Source organism: Pavona decussata, unplaced genomic scaffold, assembly GCF_977016875.1.
Source record: "Pavona decussata unplaced genomic scaffold, jaPavDecu1.1 SCAFFOLD_527, whole genome shotgun sequence".
Lineage (NCBI taxonomy): Eukaryota > Metazoa > Cnidaria > Anthozoa > Scleractinia > Agariciidae > Pavona > Pavona decussata.
In genome coordinates, this window is record NW_028145832.1 from 100,001 (window position 1) to 112,500 (window position 12,500).

The 12,500-nt window shown below is 40.9% G+C and overlaps 1 protein-coding gene across 2 annotated transcripts in view; it reads left to right on the forward strand.

The window, feature by feature from the left end:
- Positions 1-12,500, forward strand: part of LOC146449976 (protein mono-ADP-ribosyltransferase PARP14-like) — a 112,063-nt gene that overhangs the window by 94,423 nt on the left and 5,140 nt on the right. For both annotated transcript variants that reach the window (XR_014860447.1, XM_085100922.1), the window contains exons 5-8: positions 1,102-2,870; positions 4,456-4,644; positions 6,123-7,272; positions 11,924-12,500. The exon at positions 11,924-12,500 is cut by the window's right edge and continues 314 nt beyond it. Coding sequence is in view for 1 of the 2 variants with exons in the window: in XM_085100922.1 (XP_084957048.1) it covers positions 1,102-2,870; positions 4,456-4,644; positions 6,123-7,272; positions 11,924-12,500 (3,685 nt within the window). In the remaining variant the exon portion in view is untranslated. The remainder of the gene's footprint in view (positions 1-1,101; positions 2,871-4,455; positions 4,645-6,122; positions 7,273-11,923) is intronic.

Below are 12,500 nucleotides of genomic sequence, written 5' to 3' on the forward strand. Positions count from 1 at the left end.
TGTTTTCAAACCTTACCCAATCCGCGGCGGTGCCTTTAAACGGGGTTATCTTTAACTGGGAAGTTTCGCTAGGCTTGCTTTAGCGGTTCTCTCTAATTCGATTTTCTTCTCAGTCATCTTCAACTCGGCGTGAAACTTTTCTTCCCACATTTCCCGCTCTTTGTCACGCAACGCTTCTCGACGGCCTCAATTTCTCACACTCTGTTCGTGGGCTTTCTTTCGGTCAATTTCGTTTTTGATTTCCTTTCGTCTCTAACTGATGGCGTTTTCGATCCGCGGCTTTCTTATCTGTAGTGTCCACGGTGCGTATCTTTCTTTCGTATCCTTTTTCCACTGACGAATAGCTCTCGCGATTTAAATCCCTCGCTCGATCTTGAGTTCTTGCACATGGGCGATGAGATTACATAGCTTGTCGTGTATTGCTGTCGTTCGGTTATGGGTGACTTCAATCTCTACAAAATTCCCTTCTTCCATTATCTCGTCGGACTCTTCCAGGTAATATTTTAGTTTCTCGATTTCTTTCTCGACTTCGCAAGTAAATTTTTCTCGGTGTCTTCCAAATTCGCCTCCTACATGATTTACAATCTCTCCACTCGCGATCGACGGCGTAGTTTCTTGTTTATCTCTCGGTTCCACTAGCTTCTCGACGCTTCTACAGTGTATCCTGGTCCCGGCACCAAAAGTATACCGAAAACCCTATCGGTAAACTATAAACTCACTCGATTGCGTTGTGTTTTACTCAGCTTTTAATCGGCAAACTCACATAAACTGGTTCGTTGTAAAAACTCACAATTCACCGTACAATTTCTCGCTCACATTTCATTGCCTTATTTGGAAACTAGCGCGCTCGAGATCAACGTCACATAACAACAACGACTATGGGGCGAGGGCTAAGTTTATTACTCTCGCACAGCGTCATCTTTGGAGAAATGAAACCTTAAATGACTGCAACACATTGTCCTCCTTGAAGGACTTTTCGAGATTGTAATGGTCTTACGACTTATACTAGGGGATTCGCCGGTGTACGTAGAACCTGTTATCTAGGCACCCTCTTCCAAAGACAAACATGACACTTAGAACCATTCTTTATTTCGTTCTCAGATATGGAAAGAGTCCTAGCCAGACAGCAAGAAAAACCACATGTCCTGGATAAAGCTCAGCTTTCGCTCAGAATCTTCCAGGAGTCTCTAGAGGACGACAACGAAGACGATAACTCAAGTGGCCTAGAAGCAACTGCAGACGCCACAAATAAAGCTCCAGGGAGTCAGCGGTCTGAACCTAAAACACGGCAACTGCACATGGCTGTGGACCCGGATGTAATGGAATTCGTTACAACTACATCACGACATGATCAACTAAAACAGGCACTGGCTGCGAAGAAGAGTGAAATAAACTGGAAGCCAAACAGTAAAACGGCTGTTATAGTGTATCGTGGAGAAGACGAAAGCAATTGTTGGCAGTCGGAGTGCATTGAAGAAGTCCAAAACTACCTTGGTAAATTTACGACGTGTGATGTCGAGGTTAACAAAGATTTCTGGGGAGCCGTGAAGATTCAGTTACCTAACATTCGCGCATGCTTTGGAATTGATCCACCGTTGGTCAAACCTATCGATGATTCTCTTGTTGCAAGAATTGTTTCCCTCAGTCCAGATGCTAAAAAATATGAAGATCAGTTAAAAGCAAAATTAGAGGAGATGTACCGTCAAGAAACCAGAAAAACGTATCGGAAGTGGACGAAAACCACTCCAAAAGAACGCTTGATTTTGTTACAGAAGATAAAGTTTGCAGAGAAGCTTCAACAGGATAACAAGGAACTGGAGATAAAGTTCGACACTGAAGCCGAGGAAATCTATTTTGAAGGACCGCAGCCACAGTTCAATGAAGCGACGGGGCAGTTCCGCAAACTGGAAATGGAGATGGTGGAAAAGAAATTAAATGTATCAAAGAACATCTTAGAGGTGCTAGGCACAGACAAGGCTCTACAGAGAGTGAAATGTGAGCTGGAAAATAACAAAGTTGAAGCTGTCTTCGCAACTGATAAAGCTCAGATTGTGGGGACGTCAGCTGCGCAAGCGGACAAGGCCGCGAGTCTTGTGAGCAAGTTAACGTTAGAGGAGAAAGTTCGCGTGGATCAGATTAGCCATTACGTACTGAAAACGCGTGAATGGCGTCAACTGTGCGATGCACTTAACACGGAAGAGGGTATTCGTGTGTATCGGAATAACTGGGGCGATACCTTCGTTGCTGGGTTTCGCGAAGACGTGATGAAAGCGCGGAAGAAGCTGGAAGCTTACTTAGAAAAAAACTGCATTCTAACGGAGCGATTTGCTTGTTCTTCTAAACTTTTCATAAGGTATCTCAATGAGCTTCGTCAGGAAGACTTGCACTCCATTGAAACTCAACTTGCAGATTTTGAAATCAAGATTCAGAAGGGAAAAGGTGATGACGATTTTGTCATTTCTGGCAAAAAAGATGGGCTTGAACGTGCAAGAAGAAAACTTGACATTCTTGTAGCTGGTATCAATTCAACGAAGTTTGAAATAAAACGACCGGGTCTGAGGAAATTCTTCTCCAGCGGGAAAGGCGATCGTCTGGTAAAATCGGCGGAAAAGGACCACGCATGCGCAATCCAAGTCCAGACTAGCTTTGACAAGGAGCGACATGACATGTCCACGCGAGATGGAAAAGAAGCTATGAAATCTGATGCTACAAGCAGTAATGATGATGATGATGATGATGAGGAGGAGGAAGAGGAGGAGGAAGAGGGGGAAGAGGAAGAAGCAGTTCCACTTAAAACTGACCCCTTTTCCTTTGTCACAACAAATGGACAGAAACTATCGTGGCGAGCTGGATACATCCAGACTGAGAAGGCAAGTTTAAGTTAATAATATCCTAATTTGTTGACCTTGCGTGGATATTGAAGGCTTTCACCGGGGCCTGATTGTCCAAGCAATTAATTAATTCTGTTGGCTTTGAAGTGATGAACACTGAAACTCGTTACTAGGCTTCATACAGTACACATCAACCAATCAGGGAAGACATGCTCTTTTATACTTTCAGATCAGGAACAAACCTTAACCAATCGAACACCCCAATTAAATACCCTTGGGAGCGGGTGCATGTTTTCCAACGTTTGGCACTGGTAACATAGTTCCCACTGCGGTTTTGCTTAGAGGTCCAAACGCTTCATTGCGTTTTATTACAAATTGGCTAAAAATCAACAGAGTTTATATTAAATTACAAGACTTTTTTCATAGGAATTAAACCTGTATCAGATTATCTGTTATTATTTACGAATAACGTAGATTTGTTCATGTCGTATTCAATTGCTAAAATTGGCTGGATGTGATTGCTAAGGTTCTGGCTTAAGAGCAATTAGTAAATCTGTTCAGTTATTACATTTGTATGGATTTGGCCGCTGAAAATTATGGAGCTTGACATAGCGCTCGCTAGATATTCGTTCGTCCGTCATACTCGTATGAAATCGACTGATCTTTCCTCAGTCGTCTCTGTTTTTTATTTATTTAATCAATATTTGAACATGACATTTGCTCTAAGTGCAACTAACGGCTCATCGAGAGAGCGTACGTCAGATCAACTAACCCACTTAAACACACAGCAGAGGCAGATTAATTTATAGGGCTAACACGAGTTCAAGTTAAGAAAACAAAACTACAAAGCTAAACTAAGAAAAACGAGATGAATGGGAAATAAATGGCTGAACTTGGTGGAATAAATGAACATTCGACAGAAATTGCAAATCCGAGTATCAAACAGAAAACATTCAATCTTTTTCTTGTCCTAAGCCAGAAGCCATTTATCTCCCAGTAGTATGTGGGCAGCAGAGGTAAATAAAGCAATACGATAAGCAGCATACATTGGATAGTACAAAAGATACTGCTTAACATCTTCCACAGCTGCGTTGCAGTGAGGGCAAGCCGGAGAAACAACACAATTTTTAATGAAAAGGTCGTGATTAAAAATACTATTTTTATACGTCTAAAGCGAGAGTGATTAACAGAATCAAAACGATTACCAACATAATACAAGGGATTACAAGATGAGACACCAAAATAAGCAAGACGATTATAATTATGCTTAAAATTACCGACTGAGGCGGACAGTCTAAGTTCTAAAGGCAGATTATTCCATAGCTGGGTAGCAGAAAACAGAAAGGAGTCGTCTCTGTTGTAAGGCGATCTACGTGACAAGTGGGATAAGGGTTAACAGGAAGGAAAAAAGAAGATTTTTTGTTTTTGCTTCCCTCCCATTAACCCTTGTATAATATCTTTCAAACAATGTTTAATCAGGGCTCAGTAAAAATGCTCTACCTCAAATATGTGGCTTACTGTGATCAAAGAGCTCACAGATACAACTTTAAGCCTCTAAGCCTCAGGTGTGACACAAGAAAAATGAAGATCAATATATTTGATGATCAAGTCTGTGTTATTGCAGGTTCACATACTGGTCAGCTCACAAGGAGCATGCTCTCAAGCGATCATCAATGCGGGTGGAGAGAAAATGAGACAGACCTTAGTAAATCCAAAAACTGGTGAATTAATAGTGACGTCTGGGTTCAAGTTGGCCTGCAAGGAGGTGATTCATATTAGTTGCAGCAAATGGAACGAAGGCCAGGGTGAAACAGTGAGTGTTTAACAAACATATGTCTTTTTTCAGTGATCTAAATGACTAAATCCGCAGCTAAAAGTAACTTAACCCCTACATGACGGGATTTTTCTCCTCCTCTGTGGCTTGTGGAGGGGGTGGTGGATTCCCCCTTCATAACCCCCAAAACATTAAATCCATGTCAATGGCACTTGAAGGACAAATACTTCGTCCAAATATGTTTTCTTTAAAATCCGCACGTGAGGTGCTGACGTCTAATTACGCCAGGTTTACCAAACAGTAGCCATCTTGGATTTCCCTAAAACTTCAGATAACTGCCCAAATTGATAACAAAACAACAATAAACTAAAATACAAAAGTTACTTTAAGAGAGGCAATATTAGTATTTCAGTTTCCAGCAGTCCTGTGGAAAGGTCAGCTCAAAACGTAAACGCCAGGCTGTATTTCTTGATCATCAACTCATAAATTTGAAGGTCAAAGGCACATAAGTGAGGTACCAAAGGTAAGGCATGCAGATTCTACCTCCCGATATAGCTTGGAATTTCCCGCCAAATTTCCTGGAGTCTGGCAGGAAATTGAGTGCCTGTGTGAAGACAGGCAAGTAGCGAGTCAAGACCCCTTAAAGTTACGCCAAAAACCAAAATCAGATTTCTTTTCCGGTGGCAAGCGTAATCGTTAACTTGTAATTTTTGTCAGAAATGCTTCCTCGATTCTTCTACACTTGGTTCAGAGTCTATTTAAAATACTACAAAAATATTATTTTTTTAAATTTTGCAAGCCTTTCGCATACTACAAGGGCTCCCCCCGCTCCCCTTCCCCGTATAGATCACTAATATATATAGTGTACCCCGCAAAGAGAGATTTTTTATGCGTACAGAAGGCGTACTCATCACGCTAGCAAGTGAAGAGAGCGAAGGGACAAATAAACTCCGGTAGGAGAAAACTTGCTTGGTTATTGACTGCAAGGGGTCTGATCTCTCTTTTGAAAATCCGCGGGAAGAACGCAAACAACTGACCAAGCACGAAATTGGAAGGGCGAGCGGCAAGCCGCGAGTAGTGCGTGCCTAAGAAGGAGAGCGAAAATAGGGTGCCCTGCTTTCATACGGCGATTGTGAAGCCTGGCACTCTAGTGACGGACTAATTCTATTGCACGCCTGTCAGCAACTTTATTAGTGACATATTGCTTTCACCGTAGGCTTACGTTAAAGCACAGGTACCCCGATCTCTATGAGAGATATAGACCGTGACCTTTGCGTGAGTGTTGTAATTTGAGCGTCACGGCGACTATTGCGCAACGGTGAAGTTATAAGGATTTGAATGGAAAAAAACGATTCCTATCTCATATTAGAAATACCAACTAGTTTTCAATACAAAAAAAAATCCCTACCTGAACTCCCTTGTCTGCTGTTGTTTCTCCTATGTGGTGTTTGGAGTGATTTAGCGATTCCAGTGTCCAGTTAATGTCCAGTTTTACAATTTTAATATTTTTCTTTAAGGTTTTACGGGACATCGTTCAGAAATGCCTTCAGAAGGGTGAGGACCTTGGAGGGACGTCCATTGCATTTCCTGTCATTGGAACCGGAAACTTGAACTTCCCACCAAATGATGCATCGAGAATCATGCTGGAAGAAACCATCAGCTTTTGCCAGGCGAATCCTTCTTCCATCTTGAGAGAGATCCGATTTGTGGTGTATCAGCAAGATCAGGCCCTGGTCAATGCCTTTGGACAAGAAATGACTAATTTGCAATCCAAACACAGGTTCCGTCCTGCCATCACCATGAGTAGTCCATTCCGCAGTTTTCGATCCAAATTCAGACGAGGCATACTCGCAAGGCCAGCAGCAGACCGTGTGCGTATTGACGTTTTGCAAGGAGACTTGTGCAGTGAAAAGACTGACGCCATTGTGAATATCATCGGCAAAGATTTGAAGATGGACAGCGCGGGGAAGTTGAGCGAAGCAGTCAAAAAGGCCAGCGGTAACGATGTGCAGGATGAGTTGGATCGTTTGGGACCGCAAGCTGGTGGGTCAGTGGTGATGACGGGTGGCGGGAATCTCACATCACGTCTCACAGCACGTCATATCATTCACCTAATCCCAGATTCGTCTAACAAGCAACACCTTCAGCAGTGCGTGGAAAAGTGCCTTCGTCTTGCAGAATCAAGAGGCGTTCAATCCATTTCTTTTCCCGCAATAGGAACTGGCGCTTATGGAATGTCTGCCACAGATTCAGCGAGTCTGATATTCCAAGCTCTCAGCAACTTTAGCGCAAATTTTAAAACCATTCGCAATGTCAGGATTGTAATTTTCCAAGGTCAAATGTTACAGGTATTCCAGCAAGAGCATCAGAGACACCCTCAGTTGTCAAATCAAGGTACATCCCGACCACGTGTCACCAAGACTACAGGTCTCAGTATTAAAGTCATAAATGGCGATTTGACTCAAGAGACCAACAACGCCATTATCAACATCATCAGCACCGATTTGGACATGAAAAATGCTGGAGATTTAAGCAAAGCCATCTTAAGAGCCGGCGGTCAACAGATCCAACAAGAACTCAGTCAACTGGGAAAACAAACTGCAGGGACTGCTGTGATGACAAAGGGTGGAAACTTACAAGTGTCTCACATCATTCATATTATTCCAGGTTTGTTTATTTTTCTTTCATCTTGAAAAAGGTCGGAATCAGTACTGTAGGTACTGCATTAAAACTTTTTCGTAAAGTATTGTGGGTGTCCTTTGATTTAATGTCTCAGCTGAGATGAAGAAGACAGAAGCTGAAGTCTCTAAAAAAGGTGTTTAGTGCCGGTTTCCAGTACTAAATTTTCGAAAATTTAAGGTGGCACTTAACATCCACACCTCTCCACATTTTTTTTAATTTTGCAAAACGTTACATCTGAGCAAGGTAAAATTTGGGATTATTCTGTTACTACGGTAACCTACTTTGTCGAGAAAGTGACTATCATTGTTAACTTTATAAGATCGCTACTAAGACAATAGCAACACGCCTAGAAAAAGTGCTACCATATATAATTCACCCTTCCCAGTCGGAGTACATCAAAGGGAGATTCATTGGAGAAAGCATTCGTCAAATAACAGATATAATGGAATTTACCAAAAGTATTCAAATCTCAGGAATTGCCATATTTTTGGACTTCGAAAAAACATTTGATTCTGTCGAATGTGATAACATTCATAAGAGCCTTTCAAGTTTCAACGTTCGTTCTCAACTACCCTCCGTGGGTCGGAGTATTGTACAAAAAAAAAAAACAACATTTCGAGCCGTGAGCTTAACAACGAACACGTCTCAAAACATTTCTTTTACAACGTGGAGTACGTCAGGGCTGCCTTCTTTCAGGGATGCTATTTGTGATAGCCATTGAGCCCATAGTTCAGTAATTAGATCGACACTATGACAATATCAAGGGAATCGACTGATTCAAGCTAACCAAGAAGTCAAGCTCACACAGTATGCAGACGACACAACCGCTTTGTTAGCTGATGTGCAATATGTTTCGAACGTGAAATACGTTTGCTAGGATCACTAAATCGCCAGATAGACGCAACGTTTAACCTTTGGCTTCGAGGTTTTTTTTTTTTTTTTGGAAAAATCCAAATCCGGTTTTCTGAATCCAAAAACAGATTTGCATTTTTTCGATGACATCCAAAAATGGATTATGAATCCATAAAATCCACACTTCGGGTGGAGTTTTTAGATTCAACACTTCAGCGCTTTTGGAGGAAAGGATTTTGAGAAGCGGTTTTCCGTTACACAACAGTTATCGTACATGACGTTCTAACTTAACCGTTTTGTTCGAGCTATTTTGGTTTTCCTATCACGAAGAAGTCAAAAAAGATTGGTTTTCCGTGCAAATTTCACGCCAAAAAAAAAAAAAACTGCGCGGAGAAAGTAGTTTACAACTTTTGTAAACACCTTTTTATACAGCTCAACAATTTGAGACCCTTGATAGTCGTTGATTTGTAACTTAGCAGGCATGTTTTTTATCCCCTGTTTTTTTCAATCGCTAAGCTAGATTCTTCTCTTATGGCGTTTTCAACCTGATTATATTTATTTATTTATTTATTTTTTCAATTGTATTTTCCGTCTTTTCAGCTGGTTTTAATCCCGCGTTGTCATGGCAAATAGTCCTTTTCCGGATCTTCCGATTTTTTGATAATGAAGAATCCATATGATTCGAGATCACGAATCCGTTTTCTGATTCTCCCAAAAAACGCACCCCAATTGGTCATGAATCAATTTATGCTCTAGGCGTTCAGTTCTATTACAACCAAAAAACCGCTGTTAAGAAATACTTTTCAGAAAAACTGGGAACATTAAAAAAGACCATTAGTATGCGGTCTCAAAGAGACATCTTGTTACAAGGTAGAATAAATATGGTCAAAACCTTAGCTCTGTCCAAGCTTATATTTGTCTATAGTGTAAGCGTTGAAACTTACTTGGGTCAAACGCCTCTGTTCTGAGATTAATGCTCCTTGGAAGTATATTCGAACCAATTTCCTAAGTAATGTCGGTGGAACAAAGCTGTTTAATTGTAATTATACGACACGAAATTTCCTAATAGTTAACAAACACATGCCATTGTTTTACAAACAAGTCATTCGTTATTGGCAAGAAGTTAGCTTGACACTCTGCTGAACGAAGTAGACGTGCTTCAGGAAATAATCTGGAGCAAGAGATTTATAAAGTTTAACGGAAAATCGATTTTTTACTCCAAGTGGCACCAAAATTGCATCAAACAGATAAGGGATCTCTTAGACGTTTGGGAAAACTATTTCTGCAGTTCGAATTGCTGTCCAACAAATTTCACTTAAAAAAAACTGAGATAATTTTCTACACCATCACAGCCTTTTATCGGTCATCTCGAGTGAATGGTCTGGAAAAAAACTTGTTCAAAGATGCCAGCTGCAAGACACCTGCATAAAGCTTGTGTATTTTAAGTAAACCCCTCACCTGAAGTATTTTATATGAAGAACTTCTCTGCACCCAGCAAAAATTACTATCTCCGAGTGCCGAGAAAAAGCCGCTTGAATATTTAAGTAACACTTACTTTCAGCGTGACGATTTTTGAAAGTTTTCTTTTACCTTTTAAAGCTACAAAAAATGTTCCAATACAAAGTTATTCACGATCATATCCTATTTACAAACACGTTATTGTACAAACTGAAAAAAGTTTCTTCGCACTGTCCGTTCTGCCCAGCAATACACCTCTATTTGTTGATTGTAAGCAAGCGTCAACCTTTTGGTCTGAACTTCAAAACTGGGTTTTGCAATTATGCGGCTTCAGTTTGTTGTTTCCTCCATAGACGTTATATATGGAATCAGGAGCCATAATCAGGGATGGAGACCGTAAGCGTGGGGTCCACGCGTCCCCATGTGTTGTACCAAAAAATATATTTTTAGAAAAAAATTGCGCCACCCTTCACGTCATAAACCCGCGCGGATACACGCAAATTTGCGTGGGGCTACTACCTTATATGGAAAATGGAAGAGAAAGTCCAGTTCGATTTCGACAAAATTACATAATTTTTAAATACTTTGAATGTGAAAATAACATTTTATTACCCTGTACATGTTTAAGTCCCACCGTCTAACCTTACTTGTAAACTAAAGGAAATTCTCCTGGCTGAGTAGAAAACATGAAATCTTACAGTAAAAATATAAAATATTCTCCGCGATGCTGATATGTATAAGAGTGTATGGTTTTACCTAATAAGCCGGCCAAAGTTTAGCATAAAAAACGTTTAATGTCGAGTGCCTGTGAAACAGGTAATGGTTCAACAAGTTAGGGATTACCGAGCGAAAGGCTAAAAATAATTCAGTTTATTGGCAGACATTACGTAGTCCAGCTAAAAGCTGTCAGTCGAATTGAGCAGATTTCGTTCACAGATCAGTGCCAAATTTTTCATTATCGCTCAGAAGTGAATTTCTCAGTACTTATCTTTGCCGAAAAGCTTACTGCTTCTTATGCTGGTTGTTGACTTACTGCTTTCTAGAAGTATTACACGTAAGACTTGAGATTAATGTTTATTCGTTTATTAGTTGTTGATTTCTATGGTCATCCAAGGGACAAGAAAGCTGTAAACACGTTCTTATCTGTTTATAAACTCTTTCCTTTTTTCAACATCAAACTAGCAACTCTAACACCAAAATAAGCTAATTATTCCCAAAATTCCTCCGGCAGAACTTATAAGAACTGACGAGGTGAAACAAAACTACTAGCAGACAGACAAACGACAAGTTTTTATTCAATTGTGCGGGAGTGAAAACAAGCTAAAAATGACATGTAGAAGCCAGTTCTTTTTTTTACCTTATTTTAAATTACGTCTCTTGACTAAAACCCAGAAACCAATCCAAAAGTTTCAACTCGGTCTCGGTCACAGTCAAATGCATCCTCCACTGTTTTATATCCCGGCAACAGCAATAGGCTTTATTTAAGGACAAGAAACCGGCTGCGGTTTTACGAATGTGAGAAGGTATAATTTTTTAGCGTATTTTTTTCCTGGTTAGAAAGTCCATGTAGCCGCTTGTTGTTTTGCTTCTTTCTTCAAAATATTTCAATTTCTCTACGCGCATTCCTGGCCATTTACACGCGTGCGCGCACGCGCGTATGGCGCAATTTTTTCTAAAAATAGATTTTTTTGGTACAACACATGGGGACAAGCCCACAAGTCAAAATGGCGTCTCGTTACGGTCTCCATCCCTGATTATGGCTCCTGATGGATTAATCGCCAATTGACCCGGGCATGTTTATCCTTCAATCACCTTATATTACTTGGAAAATATTTCCTCCACGTTAATGCGTTAAATGCCGAAAAATCCTTTTTTTAATTTATTGACTTCAAAAGATTAGTGCAGGATAAAATTCAACTAAAAAAATGTTAAGCGGGCACCTCGCTAGCCTGATTCTTAGACGGTACAAGTCGTTCCCGACGATTGAGAGTGCGTGACAATCGCTGCGAACGACCTGGACCGTCTGAGAATCAGGCTAGCACCTCGCGCGAACAGAAACTTTTCTTTGAGAAATGGCAGAATTTTGACACCTTTGTAGATTGTAAATATCGTGTTTCTGTAAATGTCAAAAAAACTTAGTTTGAAAGAACTTATTTGTTTTTCGTTTCACCGTGGCTAAACCGCAGTCTAGTTTATCATCACGTATTAAATAAGTTTCCTCGAGTTCGCGGGTTCTTGTGGCAAAAATCAGTTCGAATAAGTCATGAATCTCCATTCGTATTAAATTATAATTTCGAAGCTAATTCACGATATTTCATAATTTCAGGTTCCTCAAACAAGCAGGATCTTCAAACAAGTTTGGAAGCTGGTCTTCGCCTGGCGGATACACACAACCTTCCATCCGTTTCAATTCCCAGCGTAGGCACCGGTGGCTTTGGTCTGGCAGCGGCGGACTCGGCTCAAATTACGTTTCAAGCTCTAAACAACTTCCGTGGAAATTGCAAAAGCGTCCGTAAAGTGCGCGTTGTCGTATTTCAGGCTCAAATGAAGCAGGTGTTTTTGCAAGCGCAGCAAAGTCAAGCAGTAGATGACCCGGATAGTGATTCATCTTCAGAAGAGGCTGTTGCCAAGCAACCAACAAAACGCAGAAGTATGCCGAGCGTGACGAACGAACCCTCGGTAAAAATTTCTGTCACAGGCAAGGACAAGACAAGTGTAGAAAAAGCGGTTGACTCCTTGAAGAAAGGTTTTTCCGAAGCCTGTACAACTCAAAAGGTGGAAGACAACACTGTCAGTCAACTTTCCCAGAAACAGATTGGTACTCTGAAAAAGAAAGCCATTGACCGTGACGTCAGACTTGAAATCGAGGCTGCTGTGGATCGCATTGTGGTGCGGGGTGACCC